The 27539-nt window shown below is 41.3% G+C and overlaps 2 protein-coding genes across 5 annotated transcripts; one reads left to right on the top strand and one right to left on the bottom strand.

Annotated features, from left to right (window-relative positions):
* Nucleotides 1-8947: 8947 nt before the first annotated feature.
* LOC116262327 (DELLA protein GAI1-like) lies at nt 8948-11558 on the top strand. The gene has a single exon (XM_031641583.2). It carries the CDS (start codon nt 9520-9522, stop codon nt 11344-11346), a length of 1827 nt encoding a protein of 608 aa, XP_031497443.1. The 5' UTR covers nt 8948-9519; the 3' UTR covers nt 11347-11558.
* Nucleotides 11559-23521: 11963 nt separating this feature from the next.
* On the bottom strand, nt 23522-26114 carry LOC116262909 (gibberellin-regulated protein 5-like). Of its 4 annotated transcripts, none has more exons than XM_031642447.2 (3): nt 25855-26103; nt 24124-24154; nt 23522-23985 (listed from the first exon to the last, which is right to left on the bottom strand). In XM_031642447.2, exons 1-3 carry the CDS (start codon nt 26062-26064, stop codon nt 23804-23806), a joined length of 423 nt encoding a protein of 140 aa, XP_031498307.1. In that variant the 5' UTR covers nt 26065-26103; the 3' UTR covers nt 23522-23803. The 4 variants fall into 4 exon arrangements, 1 of the variants encoding a protein (XP_031498307.1); XR_007574498.1 differs by lacking the exon at nt 25855-26103 and adding exons at nt 24922-24983; nt 25214-25456 and having other exon boundaries at nt 23933-24154; XR_004174534.2 differs by having other exon boundaries at nt 23952-23985; nt 24048-24154; nt 25855-26114.
* Between the last annotated feature and the right edge of the window lie 1425 nt (nt 26115-27539).

Below are 27539 nucleotides of genomic sequence, written 5' to 3'. Positions count from 1 at the left end.
GAAAAACCATGCAGGAGAAGATCTGGTTGAATGGTGGAGATACATGAGGCTGATGGTGGAGATACATGTGGCTGGCGTGAGCCACTGCCTATACTAACCCATCAAAAGTTTGTAGGAGAAATTTAAAATTATGTTGTCATGACTTCAAAATTGCATGACATGGCCTACATCAAACTTGGGCCGGTGAATCGAGTGCCTTCAGTAACACACACACACACACACACATATATATATATATATATATAGGCTTGACCACAGGTCTAGTTATTCACTACCTTTCATAAACATCATTTTGTCAAAATTGGTTTTATACAAACCCAGTTTTAACCATCATGCAGAGGCAGCAAGGTATTCTACTTCCAAAAATGCCGGTTTTAGGATATCATGTAAACATACCCACAAACTTTATGAAGGTGAAACGATTAGTCATCACGCATGGAGACTGTTTATCGAGAAGGAGTCGGGTAACGAAGAGAAAGGTGGGTGTATACACTAATTGTGAATTCAGAAAAGAAACAATGTCAAAAAGGATGATTGATACCGTTTTGACATTTAATTTTTCCCCTTTATGATTGTCGGGGACATGATTCAGATGGCCACACGCGAAAAACAAGGCCCTGCAGGCCGACAGTGGCTAGCGAGTGAGATCTAGCTGTGGCTGGAAATAGATGAAAAAGAGCGACCGATCAAAAACAGAAACTTGCTGCTACAGTTTGCCCTGGCCCTGAGAATGAAAGAAGAGTCATCTCTCCGATCGATGCCACCATTGACAGAAGAGCTAGAATATTGCCATTAACTAAATGCGTGTGGTTCTAGCTACTACACCAGCACCAACCTTTTATCTTGTATTCCCAGGCTTTCCAGCTGCTTTTCCTGTCACGCAGGTTGGTCCTTGTCGACGTTGGCCGCATACAGGTACCGTCGTCTAGCCCCGGGAATTGAATCGTCACTGTCCGCACGGACCGCGCTTGGACTCAGACGGCTAGCCGCCGGTGTGATTTCGGTCTTCCTGCCACATAAAGCCAGCTTACTGCTTGAAGGCCAAATGTATGTCAGTATGTGTATGGTACTCCATATAAGTGTTGCGCTTATGAATATTGTTCCCCACCGTCTAGTAAATGGCAACATAATATTGAGATGATAGGCAAGATGCAGTGGCAGATCAGCGAGAAATTTATGGCTAATGGGTATTAGCATTTTGACTTTTTTGGACCTTTAAGAGATACTAATATATAAATTAATAGGGCATATATCAATACATACAAATTTCTGTAGGTTTCCTTGGGCAATTGCAGACACCAAAACCATGGTAACCGACATGGTGTCCAAATCTATGTCTACATTATATGTACCGATTATCGAATCAGATAAAATTGTTAAAGTTCTTATAAAAAACGTAAAAAGTTTATTAGCATGCGAGTCTGCATGGATAGTGTACCATGATAATTAAATTAATAGAGATAAACACTAGCAAGCTAGGAGCACCATATCAAACAGCCTTGCATTTAAAAACGTAAATAGTTTAGAAAAGGTCAAACAAGAACGCGGAAAATTTTGGACGCGGTTATGTTTTGAGCTTCAAGATGTGACAACAGCCCATACTTTTATGATTCTATCTTCTTGAGATTAGGCTTGTCCCTAACCTAACTTCTGACTAGATGAACTTACCTCTATTTCTTCATGAACCACTTCTCATCAAGCGATCTGAAAATGAAATTTATGTGACATGTTTGAGCTTGGGTTCTATTTTCCGCGAAATGGGCATCTAGCGCTCTCAAATTGTCAATTCTGTGAAGTTGGCTTTTGATCCTTTTGTGGACGAACACGAAGGCCCAAATTGTCTCTAAGAATATTGGCTCTGGAAATAGCTTTCTACCGCCTATAATCTATTAGTTGGCTGCAAGCTTAGTTTTGTCCCTGGAAATACTACCATTAAGTTGTTCTTTAATTTAAAAAACCCATTCATAAAGTACATACAATTGTTTATTTGGAATTTGAAGCACTTAGGTCTGGTTATGGGGTATACCCTCCAGCAGGTGCATTATTGGAAGGTCCAGTTATGGACTTTTTAAAAGGATTGAATTTTGTCATTCATTTTCCATAGCATCATTTTTCATTTTGAGAAGGATGTGTAGAACTTTGGTAAAGCAAGTCACCTACTCCTCTTACTCTCTCTCACTCGTTCATTTCAAGAATGGAAAGGATGCTTCAAATATTGGTATCATTAGAGGTCCATGTTTGGTGTCTGGAGTTAATGTTTCAGATTTGCAGTGGCCTGATTTACATATACAATGCACACAGAATTTGGATTCGAACTGCATTGCCCCCTTAGCTTCATCGATTCTAAAAATAATTCCTACCATAGTTCATGCCATGACATTCATGCCTTTGCTCTTGTCGGCTATGGAGCGCATTTCCTTCTCTGTTTATCAGCATCTCCTTGATTAATTAATTGCTTGCAATTATTTCCTCCACGGATGGACATTGCTGTCATATAGTTGTCTTGGTTATGGATATTGTTGTTTGTTGCTACAGTTCTTGGACGATTTGCTGCTGGCGGTACACTAAGCTCCATCATTGATGGCGTCCACTTGATGATCTTCATCTCTGTCATTCACATGATAGGCTTCTGTTTCATTGCAGCCATTGTGAAACCTCAGTATCAACCTTGAACCAGCCAGAAGAAATGATTTTTCTTCAGAAAGCTTCGTGTCTAGACACATCACACTTCTCCACAGGGAATATCAACGCAAATTACCTTTATATTCAGCTCCATATCCAACAAACTTCCACATCTCATATTTCAGGGAACATTTTGAATTTGATCACTAACAGAAAAGCTTAGGTATCGTAGCACGTCTAGCTGAATATATACCTTGAGAAGGACGCGATTTCGTTTTACATTTTCCAAAAAATTATGGGGATGTTGATTTGCAATACAGTGGTCTCAACAAGACTTATTGCAACTTGATCCTGTGCCTTACTTCTGAAAGATTCAGCCTGTAATTTTTCGTGTAAAGATAAAAATCTCCGATTCAACATATAACTTATGCTTCCTGGTTGATCCACATTTTTCTGGGTTACTCGATACCACATGCATAAACACACTGTTAATAAAATTAGATGGCGAGGTTGGATTAAAACACCAAACCGAGAGAAAGTATACTACAGATGACCCATCAAATACCATGTAACTCTGAAAATCTTTCTGGGGTTCCTTAGATGTCAGATCTCAATCCACCAAGATCTGTGATTTAATTTGAACACGTTAGAAGTTATGAGAAAACCTAAATCATCGCTGCTCTGCTATGGACAGAGACAGAGTAAAAGCATATACCCATGTCCTTTGTAAGTTGGCCCTTTTCTAAGCCTCTCGAAATAAGTTCCTGTCCAACTATTTTACCGAACATTTGAATACATTTTCCAAGTGTCTTAACAGTAATGAATTCGTATCGACGATGTACCACAGTCATCCAAAACAGATTTTTTTTTTTCAATTACGGATGCGATCACAAATTCACGCACTATTCCAAGGCGCACTAGATCAGTTCTCTCAAATACTGGGTCTAAAAGTTCTTCCTACTTTTTGGGTGTCGATGGTTCCGTTCCAACTAGATACTTTTACAAGGGACTATGTGTAACAAGTGTGATGAAATTTCAATAGCTGTTCTGAAATTCTGCGACTCCTGAAAGATTCACCCCATTTTGGGAGCTCACTAGACCAAGCAACCTACATATCTAGCTTTTCTTAGTCGTAATTTGATGGCAAAATTTCCAAGGATGAGGGGGATGCAGCCATTATAAAAATCTGACGAGTTCTAGTTTTTCATGTCTGCATGTGGAGAAACGTTATGCCTGGTTTCTGTTTCGTCATCAGATTTTCCTAAAAATTTTAGAGAGTTCAAAGGAGCCAGAGACACAGGAATCGGCATAGTAAGACTCGTTTATGGTTGAAATTCACAATCAGAGGACTTCTGCTCTAAGCATGCTGAGGTCTACACAAAACATAGTTGCAATCTGTGACTTGCCCATTTAAATCTGAAAGCTTCATCCCTCGAATCACTGATAAATCATCCAGTTTTTGCCATGTTTTTAAAACAATATAAACGAACTACATATGAGTTTACAACATGCAGGAGCACCAGAAACTTTTGCAAAGCGTTCTGCTTCATACAAGATAATATAGCTTGATATCTGTATGCCCTGCTCAAGCTACCTGACAATTCCTTGCTATGTTTGGTTTTGTACACTTCAACCCGCGTTTCAGGACTTGGGTCCTGCATCCGACAGAACAAATAATTTGGCTGATCTGTTTCTCAACTGGGTAGCTTTCTGTTTTAACATATCTGAGCAGAAGAATAATTTCTTGCAGAGACATGCATCCTACTCTGAACCATCAATTTGGATCGGAAGAGGACATCTCTGACTATGCTTCCTTCAGGAATCTCGTTTCTAGATATCTGCATGTAGATATACATGGTCTGCAATGATCAAACTCCAAGACATTTAATCCACTGCATTTTGGTCAATTTTGGAGTCCCGTACTTTTAGCAAATTGTTTGATGACCAAATGGCCTCTTAAAATAAATAGTCCGAACCTTTTTTGAGTTGCAAAATACGGTCCACTCAACATAATTTCACATTGAGATTTGATTTTTGACATAGAGAACCATCTGCATATTCAGTTGCGAGGAACAATGAAACCAGAAAACATGAGTTTGAGTTATCAAGCTACTGTGCAAACTTACCTTTTGAAAAAAAATCTGTCGTAAGAGCAAGATCAGACAAATTCTTTAACAGCACCACCATTCAATAAATAAAAAAAATTGTTCTTTCAGCACCAATTGTTCTTTATGTCCAAGGATCATTAGTTTTGTGGCAAGATCCATTCCGATCAAATCCTCTTCCCCTGTGAAGCGCGCCATTTCACTTTGCCAGGTACTTAAGCGATGGAGTGTCCTGTTCTTTATGGAATTCACCATCCACCTTGTGCATTCACTTGGGTTTAATGGCGTGCAGTATTCCTTAGGTCCTTTCTGTTTTCTACCTCACACTTGTTCTTATCCTTTGAAGTTTGTAAGCCCATTTGTGGCACTTGTTCATTCCACATCACCTCACTTGGGTGCCTTCTTTGGAAATGTCATATTTCCAGTTTCACGACAAGGCTAACCTAAGCTTGCTTTTCAGGTTTTTGGATAGCGTACCAAATTTTGTTCCTAAACGTGGAAACAGTGAATCAATTTACCTCAACATTATCTAGAGTTCGCAGACTCAGCCATGACGCCAATATTGGTGTGGTTTTGATTCCAAACTTTTCCAGATCACTTTGCCGAAAAGGCATGAACATTATGAAAACAGAGTTCAGATGACCCATCTTCCTCATAGACTGTTTACAGAACATCTGCGTACGATTCCCAGTGTCTAACACTAGTGAATTCCTATTTCGGATCCACCATACTCATGCAACACATATCTTTTCATTTTTATTTTTCAACTACCATTAAGTGTACACATTGACATGTAACTTAAATGGAATATCTCTAATACTGCTTCTGAAATATAAATTAGACATTTCTAGCTCTCTGACATAATTGGAACCATAACAATCGGATATTTTTGCAAGGACCTATCACCTATGCTTAACAAGTCTCATGAAACTTGAGAGCCTGTTCTGAACTTTCTGCAAACTCCTGAAAGATTCTGCCTGTCTCGGATCTTCCACAGGCTAATCTATGATGAATTTAGTCTTGTAACTTTTCCATCAAGCGATCAACATATCTTACTAAACATCAGAGGCGTAATTTGATGGCAAATTTCTCAAGGATGAGGGAGGAGCAGCCATTATAAAAATCTGCACAAACTCCTGTAATTTTATGTCTGCATGTGCAGAATCATGCTACCCACTTTATGTTTCTCGGCAGACCTCTCCTGATTAGCTCAAGATCTGACCTTTCATGTAAAGGGTCAGGGTTCAGTGGGGTGCCAGATTCGGATTCGAAGTTGGACAGAAGAGAGTGTGAACCCGTACTACAATTCCTACTAACTGGATCTTACTTTTATCACCAAACCCATCTAAACTCGGTTCTAAATATGAGTAGCTTAAGATGTGAATTTCTACATGTAAATAGGATTTTGCACCAAAGCCCGATCCATTTACAAACCTAATCTTGCTCTGATTGGCATCTTTCAATAATTTGGTATATATTCACAAAGCATCACTGCCTTTTCCTTTATTATTTTTTTTTAATATTGAAAAGAAATGGATGAGTATCAAATAAAGCGAACAAGTATTACGAATTTTCTCAACGCATTTGCGATAGAAAGTAAAAATTTCTAACGTTAACCTTTTGAAACAATTACAAAAGGAATCTTTTCGAAAAGACATATCTTGCTTCAAAGTACCATCTCCCCCTTTTTTTTTCTTGTGCTGGATTTAATTTTTCAGAAGTTCAACGAAGACAAATATAAAATGAAAGAAGATATATACTTGAACATTGGGAGACTCGATCCTGACGTGGAAACGGACAACCGGACAGTTCCCGGTATCTCTCTTCCAATTGTCATGGTGCTCCATGTTTGATGTTATTATTGAACAATTTTTTCTTATTGTCTATGTAAAATCAGGATAATTAGCTATTTTTTATTGAAGAATTTATTTAGCCCGAGGGTAGGGCTGTATAAAGAGCCAAGTCAACTCGAACTCGACTCAAACTTGCTTGAAACAACTTGGTTTGTGCTCGACTTATTTATAGACGAGCCGAGTTCGAGCTTACAAAGATGATAAACGAGTTAGAAAATGCGGAAAGAGAGTGAGTTATCAACCGCCCAGCCCTATTGGAATTGAAAAGACTTTGAAGTGCTGGTTCATTGAAGTAGAGGGCATTTCAGTAGAGGGGGTCATGTCTCTTTCTTGGCTCGATCTTGCCGACTTTCCAGTATTGAGAGTTCAAGTTTCATGAACTTGACTCGACTTGCAAATCTGTACTCTATATAATATTTGTCAAAACCAGTTCATCGGTTTTAACTTTTTAGGGTAAAAACAAATTTTCACAAGTTATAAGAATTAACGCTTATACAAGTTAACGTTAAACCAGTTAACACCTTAACGAATTACATGGATTAAAAGAGTCAACTTCGAGCTTGCTTGATTTTGTGTAGCAGTTTAACTAACCGGCTGGTTCTTTGGAAGAATCCAATTTTACAACATTGCTGAGACTCCAAAACTTGGTTCCTTGTTGCATTCTTCTATAGTTCTATCATTGCCTCCTTGAAATATTAGACACGGAGATTTGAGGATGATGGACTTTTTCCTTTCTTCTTTTTCATTCGAAAAAGGTGAGAAAAGCTTTTCAAGTTTCAGCTCAAGTGGAGAGCTTTGGAAAGCACAGAGAACGTTGTGTCATTTAAAAGATGTGGAGCTTCTATCTAAAAGTTGACTTCAAATGGAATATTGTCCTTTTGTTTAACGGGAATAGAAATTGTGAATGAGCGAGCTCCGGTGGAGGACTCATGCAGGGATTCATTCTCCTTCCTTGCCTTTATTTAATAGACTTTATCTCTTTCTTCCTTTTTTTTCGTAAAAGCTCCTGTAAAAGGCGTTTGCTTTTTTATTTCTTTTTATTTTCCTTCTCCCAAATAACCGAATTTAAAGAAGCTCAATAAGTTTCCTTGGGCTTGCAGGGGCCTCCTGGCAGAGCTTTTTTGCTTTTTTTTTTTTAGTTGTTAATCATTGTATTCTTTATTTATAAAGGTGGGGGGGGGGGGGGGGCTACCTAACCCCCAGCATCCGTTCGCCGGAAAGATGCTGAATAAGTTGCACGTTAAGTTGGCCGGAGGAGTCTCCGGCGGTTCTTATCCGGCACTTCCTAGGGTTAAGAAAACTTTTGCCCACTTACCAATTGTCTAACAGATCCTTACTTGAAAATTTTGAACTCTGGCCTCTTTAACTAGGAATTTACGGTTGGTATTTAATACTAAAATTTTAATTAGAAACATTGGAATCTTAGCCTTTTCATTATTCATTTCATGAGATTCGATATATGAGATGAAAGCTCAATTTTGTAGCGTATACCCACACAGTCGCTCGTACGATGCATCAGGCTGCGAGCAATTCACAGATGCTGCAAATTTGAATACCCATTCAGACTTTTCTCTCATCCATCGTCTCAAGATTTTGTCTATCAGATAGATATAATGTGATGAACGATAGACGAAACGATTCGTACGGTGTAATACCTTTCCTTAGGAAATATATTATACAAAGTCCCTACCAATGTTTTACAATTAAAAGTCTTTAATATTTGTTTATGAAAATTTAAAGAAATTAAAAAAAAATAGATAGAGGAAAAGTCAGACAATTACCATTGAAGATATGAATTACAAAAACTGATGTAAAATCCCTGACAATTTCGAATATAAAACCGAACTTTAGATATCTCTCCTCGGACACCTCTGATTTAAAAATAATTTGTGAGCGAGGACCAGGAGGAAGCGTGAAACGAGAAACTCCATGTGCAGTGCGGGTAATGAAACGAATAGTCCCATCCAACCTCTCAGGCCAGGGTGGGGACCACTCCCTCATGGTATTTGTCTCCTCGTGTCCCCTTTGTTATATCAAAAAAATATATTTTTTATAGTAAAAATTCGTAAGGACGAGGAGAGAAGGGGGAGCATAATTGAGACGTCACGTCCTGAGGAGGTGGAAAGGGGGATGGGGAGGGAGCGTTTCCGTTCCGTCACCCGTAACGGAGAGAGATGAATGTGTGCGTGTGTGTGGTAAGAAGCGCCGATTATGCAGGCGTCGACGTCGACTGATGCACAGTGTCGACTTGGTTTGTCAGAGAGGGGGGGAGGAAAGGGGCTCGTACGGGCGCCCTCCTCCTTTTTTCATCTTCACAGAGAGAGCAGAAGAGAGGGGGAGGAAAATGAGAGAAAGGGAGGACTTTTTACCGCAGAAAGGGGAGGATGAAAAATGGTAAAAGTTGTCGAAAGTTTGCAGCTGTGTCACGGCACTACGCCTCTCTCTCTCTCGTATATTTTGTTATCACTCGAAGGGGGGGCGGGAGAGAATCCCACCTCCTCCTTCCCCCCTTCCCCTCTCTCTCTCTTCCTCTTCGTCTGGATTTGCTTCTCCTTTCCTAGAGAATTCCTTCCTCTTTCTCCGCCATGACCCTTCCATCGCTCGCCTCCCTCTCCGTCGCTTTTTAGACCGAACCAGACTGCTGCAATCGAAACCAAGCGTACGTCTTTCTTTCTCTGCGCAATAAAAGGTCGCATCCCGTCTCTCGCTCTCCCCCCCTTCCTCCTTTTTTACCTTCTTATCTCTTGCTCTTTTCACCGCCCGTCCCTTCCTTGTACGCATTTCATCACTATTTGGGCAATTTCATATCCTTGGAAGGTGAGCTTTCACGAGCTCTCCTTAGAGCAGCGAGAGAGAGAGAAAACGTACTAGAATCATGGTGCTTGTTGTAAAAGGATAGAGGGGATCTTTAGAGGCACGAGATAAAGAAGAAGGAAGAGATGAAGATGGAGCCCCATTATCATCGCCCGGATCACCAGCTACAGTTTCCGGAAGAAGGCGGAGCCAAGTGTCCGGCCACCGGAAAGGTCAAAATGGAGGAGCCCGACGCCGGGGTGGACGAGCTGCTGGCGGCCTTGGGGTACAACGTCCGGTCGTCGGACATGGCAGAGGTGGCGCAGAAGCTGGAGCAATTGGAGATGGTGATGGGCAGCGCTCAGGAGGACGGCATATCGCACCTCTCCTCCGAGACCGTGCACTACAACCCCTCCGATATAGCGACCTGGATCGAGACCATGCTCTCGGAGCTGAACCCTCCGCCTTCCCCAAATCTGGGCGACGTGGCTACCAATCTCTCCGGGACAACCACCGTGGCAAGCACCACCACCACCACGACAACCGCCACGGCCGGTCATCCTGGTTGGAGTTCCGAACACCACGTTCAACACCAGCGGGCAGAATCTTCCTCCACCGCCAGCGGTAAGGAAACAATTCTTCCCCCGCCTCTCCTACCGCCAGATTTTAGTGACGAAATCTCAGGCATAGAGGGGGTCGTGTACGGTCGTGGGGTTCCTAGGCAAAAGAAGCGTATGAAATTGGAGGAGCCCCTCGCGTCGGAAGCGGTACCGGTGCCGACGCCAGCACCGGTGGAGCCGCGGCCAGTGGTGGTGGTGGACTCGCAGGAGACGGGCATCCGTTTGGTCCACACCCTGATGGCCTGCGCAGAGGCCATCCAGCAGGACAACCTCAAGTTGGCAGAAGCACTGGTGAAGCAGATTGGCGTCTTGGCGGCTTCTCAAGCAGGAGCAATGAGAAAGGTCGCCACCTTCTTCGCAGAGGCGCTCGCCCGCCGGATCTACCGCCTTTACCCGAGTGATTCCCCTAATGACGCCTTCTCCGACCTCCTCCAGATGCATTTCTACGAAGCTTGCCCATACCTCAAGTTCGCCCACTTCACTGCCAACCAGGCCATCCTGGAGGCCTTCGCCGGCAAACCCCGGGTCCACGTGATCGACTTCAGCATGAAGCAGGGGATGCAGTGGCCGGCGCTCATGCAGGCACTGGCACTCCGCCCCGGCGGCCCGCCTGCTTTCCGCCTCACCGGCGTCGGCCCTCCCCAACGGGACAACTCCGACCCCTTGCAGGAGGTCGGATGGAAGCTCGCCCAGTTCGCGGAGACCATCAACGTCGAGTTCGAGTACCGTGGCCTCGTGGCCGCAAGCCTGGCGGACATCGAGGCCTACATGCTCGACCTCCGACCCACCGATGGTGAGGTGGTGGCAGTGAACTCCATCTTCGAGCTCCATCAGCTGCTGGCGCAGCCGGGGGCAATGGACAAGGTGCTGTCGCTGGTGCGCAGCGTCCAGCCACAGATCGTGACGATGGTCGAGCAGGAGGCCGCTCACAATGGGCCAGTTTTCCTTGACCGCTTCACGGAGGCTCTTCACTACTACTCATCATTGTTCGACTCGCTCGAGGGCTGCACAGGAGGGTCGTCGCCGGCTACCGGACAGGACCAGGTGATGTCGGAAGTGTATCTCGGGCGGCAGATATGCAACATCGTGGCGTGCGAGGGTGCCGAGCGGGTGGAGCGCCACGAGACGCTGGGGCAGTGGAGGGCGAGAATGGGGGCGGCCGGCTTCGCTCCCGTCCACCTGGGATCCAACGCGTTCAAGCAGGCGAGCATGCTGCTGGCTCTCTTCGCCGGTGGGGACGGTTACAGGGTGGAAGAGAACAATGGGTGCCTTATGCTCGGATGGCACACCCGCCCCCTCATCGCCACCTCCGCCTGGCAGCTCCTCCCCTCTTCCGCGTCCTCCTCCTCGTGAACCGTCCGTTGATGATTACGAGGACCTCTCTATCGCGCTTTTTTCCTCCGCTTCTCTCTGAATCTGAGAACGCATCCTCAATTCCAGTCACTTTTTTCCTTTGCTCGGCATCCCCACCTTCCACTTGTTAATTTTCCACGTATTAGCTGTACATTTTTGCTGCTTGGAGATGTGAAAATCAATAAGAGGAGCTTCTGTGTGTTTTAAGTTTATACTGTAATTCTCTTTTTTCGCTCGCTTTATTTTCCCCGGCTTGCCTTCAAAAATTGTGGTTCAATGGCTGCCCGAACCTTCTAGAGTGGGTCGTTTGATGACACCCTCGTGGATTCGTTCACGAACTACGAAACAATGAAAACAAGTTGAACTCTTTGGGTTTGGGGTTTCACTTTTGCTTTCCTTATTTCAAACGCTTTAATACACAAAAGAGAAACTGCACCCCTATTTGATGGCTTTTATGGTTGATACTGCAGACCCCTATACCTTACAGTTGTTAATAATTTTGCCTTTTTTTTGGAGGGAATGATGAGCAGAAGATCATGCCGACAATAGAGAGAAATGAACTGACTAATGAGGATGCACATTGGTGGGTGTTGATGGTCAGTTTCTGCACACTGATATATCATATTAAGGAGAAAGCAGTACAGCTTTATTCCATCAATAGCAGCTAGGTATAGGCCTTTTTCTTGTGAAGGAGAGAATTTCCTGTTCTTTCCATTCAATTTGATTGAAGTAAACTTTTTGGTTGTTTCAGTAGCTTCTTTCTGATGATGTCGAAACACTTCCTCTGATAAGAGGAGAGATTGACAGGCAAAATGCCCTTAGACCAACTGTCAATCTGGCCATTCTCTCATCTTCAAATCGAAGTTCTAACATGGTTAACTTTCAGCATGCAAGCATCTGCATCGAGCTGTTTCTATGGTCTCCTCCTGTTTCTGTCTCGCTGTTACCTTAGTTCGATCAGTTCTCTTGATTTAAGAGCGTTGAAACATCTGCGCATGTTTGAGTCCGAGAATACATATACATATAACATCTGCGCATGTTTGAGTCCGAGAATACATATACATATATACATACGTATGAAAGAAGGTATATTCGCGTTTGCTTTGGTGCGCTTCAATTGAAACAGACCCTTGTGCTTGGGCACTGTGCAAATATGCGGATCGTTGGGTGGTCAATTTTATCTCATTGCATTCGATACCTTCACAATCAAAATTTGTTCCCATCTCCATTCGGCGTTCAACTTTTTCCTTCTTTCATCATTGTGGGTTGTGACTCAGAGCTGCCTCGGAGAGGAAAAAGATGAAGCTTAGGAATCGCAGAGAAGGCACTCCCGAAGAAGAAGAAGATAAACGTCAGGACCAGGACCAGGAGCAGTCAGTCCGGTCCTTTTCACCGGCCTGCAGAAGCGGACCCCTTTACCTCTGCTCCTTTTGCTGCAGAATCTTCTCGTGCTCCTGCTCTGGGATGATGGGGATTTGTATTTCCTAGTGATCAACAGTAGTGCCTGGTTCTATTAAGCTCATGAAGCGGCGAACTCGCTTTTCCTCCTAGTCGAGAAACTGCAGCTTTTTCTTTGCCTGTACCACAGTTACCAGGAAATGCACTTCCTTTCCTGTCTCCTTTTGTTTGCTTCCTCTCAAGTCTTGTCGTTCTTGCTAATGGATATGCACTTCCTCCCTTTTGATTACTGTTTGGTTTTTGGCGTCTCTTTCTATTTACTTTGATGTATTAACTTTGAAATCTTGAGTTAAAGAAGGTCAAGAGATCAGTGCTTTACCTGCTGGTTTTGATGGGAACTTGTCCAAATTTTGAACATCTTTGTGGCCTTTTATCAGTTGATAACATTGTAAAGTTCCAGATGCTCCAAAATAACTTCTTCTTTTTTTTTTGGGTGTTTGGTTAGCTACAATTTCTCCAAAAAAAAGTTTACTTGCTTTTCCACTTATTAAAAAATGATGAGGAAAATTCTACAAACACTTCAACTACCTGCTTTGCATTAACGCTAGGATCTGAAAACTCATACAAACTGCTGATCATTAAGCGATGAGCATGTGCAAGTGGAGTTAAGTCGAGCACTTATTGTTTATTTCCAACTCTTGATGGGTGAAAAAGGTAAACAATGAAGTGGGTAATTAAGCGAACTAAACACAACGGAAAAGTACATTTGAATTCATTGTTCATTAATAATGTCAATAAATAAAAATTAATTTTGAATTCAAGTGTTAACAGCGCCTGGGTGGTAGTTCACAAATTGTTTAAAAAAGAACAAATGAAAAAAAAAAAATTATGACAGTTAATTACAAATAAAAGGTCTTAAAATACCTAAAAGGTCGTAAAGGAATGTTACAATTTGTTTCGGATAAGCTTGCGGCGTGGAGATATAAAGTGGTGGCGCCTGCGCCGGCACCAAGAGGTCGAAGTCCGGTCAACGGCTAAATTTGCCGGGCGGCTGGAAGAGACCCGATCAATATTTTATGCTCACATTTAGTTGACTTTGACCGAGTAGCCGACCTCGTCTTCCCGTCAAGACTCGAGAAGCAGCAGAAAAACGAGCCGCATCCGCGTGCTCCTTTGACTTTATCATCAATGGAGTTTAGCTTGACTCACTGTGTAACCTGTCACCAGCACGTGGGCTCACGCCAGAGTTGGGAATGGGACCTCAATAATTTGTTACACCTCTGGGTCGGGCAGTGGGGCCGGGGCATTGAAATCTGGAAGCGGGCCCCGGTGGGTGCTGGTACAAGGTCCGAGCAGCCTGGGCCTGTGGACCCGATCAGGAGCATAAAGAAAGAAGCAGCCGGTCATTTAATTTAAGTCGTGTTTGTTTTGTCGCGGATTATTAGTCCTAATGCCGATAATTAAGAAAAATCTCACATACAAATTCGTCCACAGTCCCTCGCTTCATTTCACTGCACAAACACGAAATTCACGTCATTGAATCCACATAGTAACACGGACATGATAATTGTCATTTGCAACTGATTTAAGATAAAATTGCATATTCTCATTCATACATACATGTGCAAGTTTTCAGATTATTTTTAGATTATTAGAGGACTTCTTACAAGTTCTTTTGTAAAATCAATCGACTGTCTCTCTTTGTTAAAGAAAACCATGTTTTGCGTGTTGTCACATCGGTTTCAGTGCACCATGCATTATTTGTGTTGTCAATATCAGCCCATATGATGCCGATACAAAATTCATGGCTCATGTGGATGTGGGGTTGTATATTTATATTACTTTTAGACTCAAGTAAGGGAAAAGAGTGAATAGACTCGATACCAAGCACAATTAATATGTGTTGGCCAATACCTTATACAAGGGAGAGCCGATACTGTAAAGCATTAAATTCACAAACTCTGATTATCGCACCGCGTTCATCTATGCATTGCTTACGTCAAGCACATCCTTTTCACGTTTCTATGAGAAGTAAAGAGACTCAAGTCAGAAGGCTCCGCTTCCGAAGTCCAAAAATTTCAGCCCTCTTTGAAAAGTTTCTAATATAAGATCACTTTCTAGTAGGGCTGCCTGCACACAGTCTAGTCGAGCTGGAGCTTGCCCAGCTCGAACTCGAGTCAAGCTCCATGACACAAGCTCGAGCTCGACTCCCTTAACTCGATTAAAGCTCCATGACACAAGCTCGAGCTCGACTCCCTTAACTCGATTAACTCGTTTATGACTTGTTTTTTTAAACTTGTACGGTACAACAAAAAAAAAAAGGCAAAATGCAAGCAAACAAAATCCACCATGAAACCCCAATTCAAACTCAACCAGGAACATGTTTCTCAACCAAAATGAAATTTAAGGAAGAGATTTATTACTGATTTGTGCATTTTCTTGATCAATGCCATCAGCTTCCTCTTCAAACCTCTCTGGAACCTACACATTCGTCAAAAAGATGGAAAACCATATAAAAGAGAAAGAGAGAGAGAGGAGGATGGAAAATAGAGTGTGAGAGATACAAACCTTATTTGAGCTAGGGCATGGAAGAGTCTCATGAGCTCCTCTGTGGGCATGTCATGGAGGGCATTGAGATCAACTCTTCTTCATCTGTCTTTCGGCGACCTCCATCTTGACATCCACCTGTGAAAAAAGCCCTAAACATGTATGGCAGAGCTTCAAAGGAACACTAGGGTTTCAGGGAAAGGGGAGAAGAGAGACGAACCAATATAGTGGCCGGACTCTACTGGATGGTTGCATCGTTACCCTTATTGCATCTTTCCGTCGTGAGGAGAGGTGATTAGAATCGGAGGAACCCTAACGTTAGCCCCAATGTCCCTTCCACTGCTTTGGCGCCGTTGCACATCAGGTGAGTGGTGGTGGTCATGGCATGTGCCGCGGTGAGTGGTAGAGAGGAGAGAGAGCGGTGGTGAGTCGTTGCAGCCGTGGGCGGAGTGGTGGTGGGTTGCTGCAGCCGTGGGCGGTAGAAATGAGAGAGCGACAGGGAGAAGTTGAAACGAAAGTGTTAAAAGATGAAAACATAATAAACAAAAAATGTTTAACCTAAATCGGTGAATCGGTGACTCGGTGAACCGGTTCATATAATTAAACGAAACGAATTTCAATAATCGAGCCGAGCCGAGCCGAGCATAAACGAGTCGAGTTCTTACAACTCGAACTCAACTCATTTATTGATTTGAATTTAACTTTCAGCTCGAACTCAACTCGTTTATAAACGAGTCGAGCTCGAGTCGAGTTTTTCCGAGCGAGTTCGAGTCGAGCCCGAGTTGACTCGACTCGTTGTGCAGCCCTACTTTCTAGTGGTGTTGAGTGAGAATAGGCCGCCCATCAGTGTCCCTTTGTTTGCATAACAAGAAGTTGAAATGAAAATTAGAAGTTGAAATGAAAACTAGCCGCCCATGAGATCTACTTTCTCAAAGATTAGAACATTACTTTTTTACTAGAAACTATTTAAAATAGTGAATTCTACTAAAAATTTGCAAAAGGTGAGACCAAGAAATGCAAGTTTTATATATATATATATATATATATATATATATATATATTATAGCTAGTATAGCCTTATAGCCAAACTTGGTGGAGTTGTCAGGATCGTCACTTAAAGGTCCTGGTTGATGGCAGATTCAAATTTTGAGCAGTAAAATTACCATGGAAAATAATACATGATAAAAAATTGGACCTCTCCATGTCTGACTTTTTTTCAAGGTAAAATTACCCTATCCATTGAATTTGACATGGTAATTTTTCATGTGTTTGATTTGAATGTAAAAAGCCGTATAAAAAAGGTAAGTTTTCTTCGATGCGCAGTAAAATATATGTACATCAAACAGGGCCAAAAGGACATGAGATAACAAAAAAAAAAGAGATGAAGAACCAAAAACCAGACCGTTTTTTGAAGAAATTGAAAAGAAAAAATGAAAATATCATGAAAATTTAGTGTCCACATTGGATTTTATGATCCCGAAAGTTGGCACCATGAACTTAAATTCTTCTAGTTCCCCATCTACATGTCATGCACATTGCATTTGGTCATTTTTCAATGCAATCAGAGATCGTTACCAAATGAGCATTTGACATACGTCGAGCATTAAACAGCATTAAATTTATAGTTCTTCCAACAAGTCAGTGTTCCCGTAGACCACAAGGGAATTGACGGCCCCCACAGCAATGGCGCCACTGGCAAGAACAGGAAAGGGACGGAAAAGCAACATCGATTAGACCAAAGTGGCCGGAGATCATCACCCTGTAATCTCCCTTGGCGATGACATTACACATTTTTAATTGTTTTCTATCTTCCGTTCTGATTTTCGATATGCTTAGTTAGGACAGGATGAACATCCATAACTTTTATTTATTATCTCGATTATGAAGTATTATTTCTAGGAAGTTTATCTGATTTTATTTAGAATGACTATCTTGTTACTTTTATAATTCCTCTCATCTCTAATATCTTGGATTTTTATTCAAGTCTCTGGAAAGGCATGCGTCCCTCTCGTGCTAGCTGCTGAGGGCAACAGACACGTAATGGCTGGAAGTAGGCTGAGGAAAGCTAAAGACTTGAAGATTTACAGACAGAAGAAAGTAAAAAAAAAAGCAAGTAAAGAAAGAGATGAAACTTCGGCCTCTCACTCCAGTGATTGAGTTCCTTTGAATTGAAAAATCTTAAAAATAAAAAAATTGTGTGTGTGCATGAACCAAGTAAAATATACATGGGTGTTTGGTAATAAATTGTTTTATGTATCCACCACGAATATCAACATTGTTCCATTTGCCAAATGAAAATCATAAGAACTATATCCGAAGAGGTCTCACTGACCTTTATCATTAAAAAATAAAACTAGTCGATCGAGAATACGCACATGAAAAGGACCGTAAGGACTACTTGAATAAATATATACAACGATGTCTACGATTTGACGTGCATCCGACGCACTTTCATTTTCGAATCAAGAATTAATGGCCAACTCGGTAGGAGTAGAGATGCGGCAGGTTGATTTTGGCGATTTCAAATTGTTCAAAGGTAAGCAGGACATCGGGGCGTGCTTACATGTAAATATATTATATATGTATTCAAATGCAATAACCCGAGTTGTGCTATGATATGAAAGTATCTTCCGTTCCAAAGGCATTTCACATGAATGTTATTTTTAGCACATCCGGCGTTCGTTAGAACAACATAATAAACTTAAAAGAGCATTGGTTTTTGGTGCGTAAATCAACCGTGACATATGACAAGGATGTGGAGAGAGAAATGAGAGATCTGCTAGTCAAATGATTTTCATGACCGTCAATTCGTCGCTGGACTAATATAAGAAACAGCACATGGAGTAGGTGAATTTGGGTTCAGATATGAATGAAGAAAATCTCGTAGGATATCCAAATCCAAATTTTAAGTTTTCAATTTGAATCTAGCTTTTATTTTCACATCTGGATTCGAATTTGACTTTTAAACACATATACAATCGGATCTAAACCAGCAGTGGCGGAGCCAAAAAAATTTACTGCTGTTTTTAAAATACTCAAATCTGATGGGGCACTTATATATATAAAGATAAATATTTAAGATTCTCATTTAAAAATAAAGAACTTTTAAGAAACTGGTGTGAGCAGTTTATAACTACGCCACTTTGAACCACAATGTCATTGTTAAGAAACGATTTTGAAAAACACATATTGGATGTAGGATACTTATTTGAAACTTAATTCAAATCCAAATCTGATTCCAACAGAATATTTAGTTGAATCTAAATCTGAATATGAATCTAATCAAATGTCATCTCCAAGTATAAATGAATGCGGTAGAATTTCTTTGTTGGATGCACAACTTTTTTTCATATTCGAATTTTGATGAGGCATATGATCGGAACTCGATTCATTAACATCCCTAGTTGTAGGAAGGAATTTCATGGGCAGGGATTAAAATAAATAAAAAATCCTTATATAACGACGTCCTTATATAACTCGTTCTTCATTTTCTAGTTTAATTTTCCTAGAAAATTATTGTCACTTAATTGAAAAATTAAAACCAAAAGAAAAGAAACCCTTATGATTGATACAAGCTGATGTTAACACTACTTGGATCATATATATATATGAAATGAATTAATCAACAACACCTAATCTGAGACTGGTTCCTTCAACCTTTGACTCATTCCACTCAGTACTCTTTGTGCACCCAAAAATCAGGTGTGGTATCCATAAAATTCAACAAGTCCTACTTTGAAACTGGTTTTTTCAACCTTCGGCTCTTTTCACTCTGTACTCTGCGAATCCAAAACACAGTTCACAAGGAGATCAACCCATCCACAAACTCTGAATGAACTAAAATCAGATCTTGGAAAAGTGGGAAATACGTGAAGAAGAACACAGTTAATCTCTACGAGCACAAGCTTGTGACTCCACTGTTCCTGCCTTCGTGGATCAATCTCCAGAATGATCACGACAATGGTAGGGTCCAGTCAATCAGACGGCGACTCTGTGAGGTAGCTCCATGTGATGCTGTTGAGTATAAGTGAGACCCACCACCACCACCGAGCTGACAAGAGCCATCAAGGGCAGCCTCTATCGTCTATCCCTGCAACCCCTCAGTGGCCCATTAGAGCTCAGATTCCTACTGCACGATGCCTCAGAGACGATTATAATACCGGCAATTGATGGAAGCATCTTTCATGGCGACCAATCTCCAGGCAAGGCCAGACCAAGATGGGCCAACCCCATGTGAGTGGCAGTACTACTAACTCAGTGGGCCAAACTCACATTCCCCATCTCTGCGGTAAATCCAAAGAAGTAGCAGTGGCTTCTGCATTTGTGCTTCAATTCTCGAGAATTCTGAGGCGAGTGGCGTCTGGTCTGCCAAGTTGGGACTTTGGAATTGTACATGTTTAAAATGAAGGAGTAACTGCAACTAATCGAATCTGTGAAATTGGAACTTTGCTGCTCTTGGAGGTTTGTATGACGAAAGGGTTAGCAAAATGGGGTTAAGGTGGAAGGTGAAGAAGAAACTTATAATTCATGTACGTCGCGTGGAATTTGTCGGCCGGCTTTTGACGATGAAACTGCCTAATTATTGGTATGATCATGTAGTTACTGTCACTAGCTTTTCCATTCTTCAAGTTCCTGCTGGTCTATTAAGCTCGCGTTGATCGCCGATTCCGAGCGGCTGCTGAAATAGCAGCTTGATCAGGATGGGAGCTCCACCTTACAAGAGCCATATGTTCGCTATCAAGGTTACTTAAGAACCAGCCTAATAATAGATAATAATTAATGACATGTGCCGTGTGCTAGCATGGTTAAAATTTAAAATTTGCCGTTTAAAGATCAGTCACTAAATTTGTATTGATTAATTTTATTATGATTTTAATTACAATTTGTAGTCTTTTTTAGGGACAAACTTTTGAATTTGATTCATCCAGTAACAATACGACACTCAGCAACATTGGCTTTTCCTACATATTAACGTATGTGCATCTGAATATTTTTACAAATACTCCACCTTTCCATCACACAAACATAAAATCAGGCACGCATGCATATAGTGATATGTGCGTGTGTGTATGTCTTCATGTGCTAAAATTATTTTCTTATTACTTAAAAAAAACCCATTAATTGCGCCATATATAGCCAGTTTGATCAACTCACTTAAGGGGCAAAGTGTTAAGAACGATCCCCCATCAAACTCTTGAGGTTAAGAAGAAGCAAGGATGAAAGCACACTCACATTCGGGTGTGTTATTTCTCTAAGTTGTTAAAGTTAGCAAGTGCAACACTTAAGTTGAAGCGGGGATCATAAGTCTAACCTATCTTTGAAGCAAACTAGCAAACTAGTTCCGGTGTGTTATTTCTTTTAAGTTGTTAAAATAGCAAGCACGACACTCAAGTTGAAGAGTATACCATAAGTTTAGCGAAACTCTGAAGCAAACCAAAACCCTGAAAGCATAAGGGTATGGTCATAGAAGTTCTATGCCGAAGGTGGTTTTTGCTAAATCAAAATTTAAAAAAAAAAAGGGACAAAAGCACACAAAAGTTCTTGGCATCACTAAGTCTCTGCTATTTAGAATAACAAGGAATACACAAGATGCTTAAGGCAGAAAATTATAATAACACCCCTAAACCCTCAACTTCTCTTACTATTTTTATTTTGGGTGTACAAGAACAGGGGAAACCTGTTAAATTAGGATCAGGCTTCATACGCCTCCAACGCTATGATAACCAGAAATCCCAGCTAGCGAGCACATTATAAGTTGGCTTTCTCAATCGGCTAATAACAATAATTGCGACATGGCATTCAACATATATAGCGAAAGTAGTTGTCTACAAGATGGGACGCCTTAAAAACAACTCATTGGTGGAGCAGACAACGTTGCGATAAGTTCATCTTCCGTCAGAAAGATCACAAGTGTGCGGTTGTGCTCTGCTCTCAAGCTCTCAGGTCCCTTTCAGCATATAGTGGCGGCCATGAGCAAGTGCCAACTGCAGTGGTGCTCGCCACATTGACATGAAAGACAGACATGGATGGCCCGCCGCAGTGGGATGAGGTCGACCTCCGATCATCGTCTCTATCATCGATAGGGTGCCCGGGGAGAAAAGAAAAAAACCAGGAGAGTAAAAAGAGCGGAGTGCTTTCATCCCCCAACTTGTTCTGTTGCCCGAAGATAGAGACTGCAAGTGTAAGGGGAAAAAAAGGCACATGCAAGTTCTGATGAGAATCTGCCATTAGCTGGCGAGGCAACTTTAACCTGTCTGCCAAATCATTTCCTAGGAAGCGCATTGATTACCCACTGAAAATAACAGTTCGGAGGTGGAGTTCGTAGCTTTTTGGATGAAAAAGTAGCCATGAAGTTGCTGTGTGGGCCAGAAGAAGGTTTCAATCGTGTCACAAGACGATGCCATTAAAATTTTGAAAGGCAACACGATCTTATCAAGATGGCAGATGATAAACGAGTAAAACAAACTGAAACAGAGGGTGTTCAAGCTCCCTTTCTGCTTGTGGTTATAAGTTTGAGCCAGGCTTTAGCTTAACGTGAGCATAACCAATCAATGGTTGAGCTTTTCTTATTTATGTATATGGAAACAAAAGAAGCGTCAAATGTAAGAGACATTGGAATCGATGTGCTTAAAATATGGCGAATGAATGTAATGGGATTTGACAGCCGTGATGACTTCTGGTCTGAAAGATAAAATTCCATGGCATAAGAACAAATCACATTGATTCTTAATCGTTAAGGAGTACAGCTGCAGATACTATAATTTGATTCAAAGGAGAACCCATATCAAATCAACCAAGTTGGTGCCAATAAGATCAGTTCAACGAACTTGGAGAAAAAACTGTTGAAATCTCTTCAACAATGTTTGTAAGATTCTAAAAACTGTGAATTGTTTTTTTTTTATTCCGAAATTTTCACGTCACAGAGTTCATTGAGTCTGAAGATCCAATGGACATAAATCTGTCAAGACTACACCATTTTAAACATGGGCTTGTGCATTCTTTTCTCAATTTGATGTTAACTAGAAGCCTTCACCGTGTTCTTGGAAGGAAGGTTTCTACCATAAAAGATTAAAATCAGGTGCTGAAAATTATAACAGAAAATTAACAATATGCATGTTCTAAAATGAACCAAAGAACACTTTCATAGTTTTCATTCGAGAGTTAGGGTTTCCATTCTACCCTGTTTTATACATTGGCAGTTTCCAGTTTTTCAAAAATTTAAGGCATGATGGATTTTAATAGATTTACATCCTGAAGACTTTCTTGCCACTGGGTTTGATCTCTCTGCGTGATTTACTGCAGAAAAAATGGTTTGGTAGGATCAGATTTGGAACCAGTTGGCTCAACACAACCCGCAAGCTGAGTAGGGGAGATCGCACGTTCAGCTTGGAACGAAACTCAGCAGTCAGTTGAGGTTTAGTAAGAGTATCTTCGATTTTATCATTGCTGGAAATAAACTGGAAGGCTTTTTGATAAACTAAGTCCCATAATTTAATATGGATCGGGCGAGCATGGGAAATAATATTTGCTGCAAGATAAGTGGTGCCTAAGTTGTTATGCCAAGTTCTGAAGCAGTTGACGGAAAACAGAGTTCTTGAAGCAAAGAACTAAGCTAAAGAAGCTTAGAAAACGATCCAGCAAGGGTCCCATACCCTAAATCTGTGCTGGATCGTGCAACAGTGCCCTGTTTTTGTGAGCTCAAAGAGAGATTCTGAAGTAGAAATACGGAGATAAAGCCAGATGCAGATCGTTGATCATCAGGTTAGCCATGATAACTGACAGGAGATAGATCTGATAAGGACACAGGATGCCTATAATAGGCTGAATGCGGAGCAGTGGGCTCTGATCCTACGTCTTCACATGTTGATGACATAACAAAAATAATTCGCCGAGTTCCTTAAGAAGACAATTGCGGATGATGCAAAACTTGTCTCCTATCGTTTGAATTACAGAGATCTGTAGCCTGGTTCAAGTCTAAGTATAGTCAATTCGTCGGTGCTCCTCAATACTTCACTGTCGCAACGTTTCTCAGTCCATAATCTGTTCCAGTATGTATCGATTAACCATGGACTCGTGAGAAACGCAGGAGTAGTAACGCTAACAATCCATCGCCCATCAACACTATTGTTATGGGGAAGAGAAAAGTTTAGCTAGTTATCAGATCAAAGTTGCGCGTCAAAGCAATGTATTAAATACCATTCCCAAACAGGATGCCAATGAAAAATTTACTGGTAAATCAGTACTTTACTAGTATGCAAGATTATCTTCAACTACCATGGATAACAAAATGCGGCAAGCTAACTCGGAGCAGAGTGAGCCTCGTCCTTTTACATTAAGAACACGACTGCATAGTAAATACAGTATGACAAAAAGAAATGGTCGGTATACGACGAGTTTGAACCTGATTGGATTGCAAAGAAGCGTTCCAAGTTCATCCTGAAAGCTAAATTCCATTATCAAAAGTCGCTAGTGCTATGGTCTTCTCGGGACTAAAGAAAGGGTGAAGACGCATTCAGGGACAATTGGAGCGGCCGGCCTTGTTCTTCCAATTGTTATAGCATGGGCAGTATTCCCTGTTGCCGTAGGTGCCGGGAGGAACACATAGGCACATGGCACAGCATTTCTGGCAAAAGAACATGCAGGGCCTCCGGTGGTGAGTTGCTGAACACCGGTACGAGCACCTCTCCCCACACTCTGCATGTCGTGGATCAAAGAATCAAATCATGGATGGTTTACCAAAACAACAATCCTCTTACCTGAAATTGCACAGGAAAATCTTTCTCTTATATATCTACTTTAATTAGACGATCGACGCTGACATTTTCCTCTTACCGGAAGGGTAAAGCTGCGAGCCATAGTAACCCTACATAACAAAGTAAAGAAAGTTAAACATGGACCCTCTTCCAGTACAGAATTAGAAGGAGAAAACAGACGACAGGAATGCCACTGTCGTATGAACGTTTTCAGCAAATTCATTCAGTCATGCACAGGATAAGGATTGCTATTAGTACTTCAACCTCTCTTTTGGAATACAAAAAAGTAAATGAATAAACTCAAGGTTAGAGTTTGATTCCCCACGGATCTCAGATAGGAGGGGATTTAGATCCACTATAGCTGAAACCCAGAGTTGGATTTCAGCATTCACCCCCAACTTGGATCTCAAACTCAGCTGTAGCCTAAAAATCATCCGTTTGAGATTCGATTTGGGGTGACGGGGTGGGCCGAGTCGGACTTGATCTGCCTAATCAAACGCTCTCAAGTTCCTAGCGGCTATGTCACTTGAGTAGGGGGTGCCAGCGCGACATTAAACCCTAAACCCTATCTCAAAAAATTTAGAGTATTTTATTATTATTAATAATCTATAATAATAATAATAATATGTATATAATATATATGACAGAAAATTGTCTATAAACGATAAAATTATTAAATAATAGTCCTGCAGCAGTAGGAAGGAAGAATCAGAATGAATCCAGATCAGAATATAAAACAAAAGCAGCAATCCACGGCAGAGAGGATATACAGTGACATGAAAAAAAAAGAGGTACGAAGAATGTCTGTTCAGTGTTCACTGCTGAGCCACACAAAATGAATCAAGTTGAAGACGCTAAATCTCACACACACACAAACCTAGGTTACGGCAAAAGAAGCCCATGGTCTTCAGATTTCAAACTTGAAATGCAAGTTCACATCTAGCAATGAAATAAATATTCCATCATAAATTAAAATGCAGAAAAAAATTCAATAGAAGCTGCAGGTGCAGAGCAAGAATCACAGGGAAGAGTGACGAAGAGGAAGGGCAAAGAAGAAGGGACTAAGAGGAGGCACAAAGAGGGACGAAGAAGGGGGACGAAGAAGAGGGACGACGAAGATGGACAAAGAAGAGGAAATAGGGAAAGAAGAAACAGGGAAAAAAGGAAACATGTCGGACGGAGACGATAATGCAGACTCCGGTCGCCGGATGGATATGAAGCTGCCGGTGGAAGAGACGAAGCAGCAGCAAAGGGGCGAGCCTGCAAGGTCGACATTGCTAGAGAGAAGGGGCCAGAAAGGCACGCAGGCGATCTTTGATAGAAATTTGAAAAAAAAAACAAACAACGGAAATCAGGTGTGAGTTAAAAAAAACAATTTTAGTACTGGTTACACCTTACTCTTGTTTGACCACCTTAGTTGCGTACCCGCACTCGTATTGCGTTGAGCGCACTCTTGTGAGAAAGGAAGATAAAAAAAAAAGGAAAGAAAAGAAATCAAAAGAAAAAAAAAAGAAAAGAAGTGGTTTAAAAGGTCGTTTGAATGTAAATGAAAGGAAATGACAGTGTAGGAATAAAAAAGGCTTGTTCTTCATTTTTCTTTTTTTCTTTCTCAATCTATTAGATTTGAAAGGGATTGCAGTACATAATCCTTCCTTTCCTTTCATTTTCCTCCCATCCCAACTAAATACAATTTCTTCATTTTTCTCTCTTTCTCTCCTTTCTAATCTAATTAGCCAACCAAAAAAACAAGGTCATTTCCCAACCAAACAAGCCGTTAGACTACTGGAGCATGTAAAGGAAAGCAACTTACTTGAGCATTAGATAAAGAGGAGAGAAAAGCCTGGGCAAGGCTGAGCATGAGCATGAGCAGCAGGGAGAGAAAGTGAAAACGGGCCATGGTGGCTTTGGATGACCAAGTGGCAGCTGCTACGCTTTTGGGAAGTGTTGAGCAATGGAGGAGAAGGCTCTCCTTATTTATGGCTGTCCCCGTTGAGGATGCATTAGCGAGAAGACTGTTCATTATTTTGGAGGGAAATCAAGCAATTTTCAAAGGCAAAAAGATCGGCGCGAATTGCGTGATGGGCACAAGGTGCTGGATCTTTTCCTCATAGAACGTCGGCAGGTCAAATTTATACGCTTCAAAATCTGGATGGATTTCACACTTAGTTTCCTCTCAAAATTGGACATTGAAAATAGTAAAATGTTCTTTTTCCTGTTTTTGACAAAGTGTAACAGACGGCATATCTAAGAAAATGGGCCCAACATTGATAAACGATATCTTCCCTTGCAGCTGTAATTTTTCCTATCTTAACAACATTTATATACAATTACATACATATTTTATAGAAAAAAGAAAGTGCTGGATAATCGATTGGTAGCTCAGTTTTTTAATCAATTGGGCGGATTGGAAATTGGGAGAGAAACGGGCTTTTTCTTCGTCGCTCACGGAACTTGGAAACCGTTTAACTTCAGACAGAGCACGAGTCTTCAGGCCGTTAATTCCGCTATCATGCCCATGTGATAAGGCAACAGCTTGTTCTTAATTTCTTTCGAGCTTCTTTAGTGTGTTTGGTAGAGTAAAAAAGACAAACCCTGATTGTCGCAATACAAGGAGAAAAGTTTCTCAGGCTTCCACGGCTCCGCCGTGATATGTGCAGACCAACTTATCAGTTGTAGCTAACTAGAAGTAGCGACTGTAAAACTACCACCGGCTTTACGCCGGCAGCCATTGATATCAGAAGTTGATTTCTTCTAAAAGACAGCGATTTTATCGTGAGGTGATCTATCCACCTTTTTTCATATGTTCAAGCCTCAAGATTAATCAAGAGCTATCCACTTTTTTTCGTGTGTTCAAAGTATAAGAACGCATATCATGTTGAGTATCCAGCCTCAGACGATCAGCAGGTTGTAACACAATGCTCCCCACTGACTGAAACAAATGCTCGAGCTTCGTTTCGTTGCTTGATTTCATTTTAGCTTCGTACGATCTTTCACGGATCCAAAATTGACACCTCGCTCTCTAGAAGAGTATGGGGATCCCTCTTTATTTGTCATTTGTCATGGTTTATGTTGATGACATCTTAATTGCAGAAAGCTCCTACGGTTGTTTACCATCTCATTGTTATTTCTTGGTAAAGAATCGTTAATCAAGTCAAGGATTTGGATATATTTTCTTTTTCCTTGGAATTGAATGTGTTCCTACGTTTCACACGTTGATGACACAACAAAAATTAACTCGCTGAGTAGCTTTGAGAAGACGAATGCGGACGATGCAAAACTAGTCTCCACTCCTTTGTCTCCAAACAACGAGTTATCTTTGTATAACAGAGATCTGTACCCTGGTTCCACTGAATATGGTCAGTTCATCGGTGCCCTTCAATACTTCACAGTCGCAATGTTTTTTCAGTCAATAATCTGTTCCAGTATGCATCGATTAACCATGGATTTGTGAGAAACCCAGGAGTATTAACACTAACGAGCCATTGCCGATCAACA

This window comes from Nymphaea colorata, chromosome 10 (assembly GCF_008831285.2).
Source record: "Nymphaea colorata isolate Beijing-Zhang1983 chromosome 10, ASM883128v2, whole genome shotgun sequence".
NCBI lineage: Eukaryota > Viridiplantae > Streptophyta > Magnoliopsida > Nymphaeales > Nymphaeaceae > Nymphaea > Nymphaea colorata.
The sequence above is the reverse complement of the archived record's forward strand: the minus strand, read 5'-3'. Positions and strand labels throughout refer to the sequence as shown.

What these genes read in the sequence shown, in the direction of transcription:
- LOC116262327 (XM_031641583.2), top strand. Translation starts at nt 9,520, where the DNA reads ATGAAGATGGAGCCCCATTATCATCGCCCGGATCACCAGCTACAGTTT.
- LOC116262909 (XM_031642447.2), bottom strand. Translation starts at nt 26,064, where the DNA reads ATGAACAGTCTTCTCGCTAATGCATCCTCAACGGGGACAGCCATAAAT. An exon ending in CCTCTTTATCTAATGCTCAA is followed by an intron (nt 24,155 to 25,854) that starts GTAAGTTGCTTT and finishes TTTGTTATGTAG; the next exon opens with GGTTACTATGGCTCGCAGCT. An exon ending in CTCGCAGCTTTACCCTTCCG is followed by an intron (nt 23,986 to 24,123) that starts GTAAGAGGAAAA and finishes CACGACATGCAG; the next exon opens with AGTGTGGGGAGAGGTGCTCG.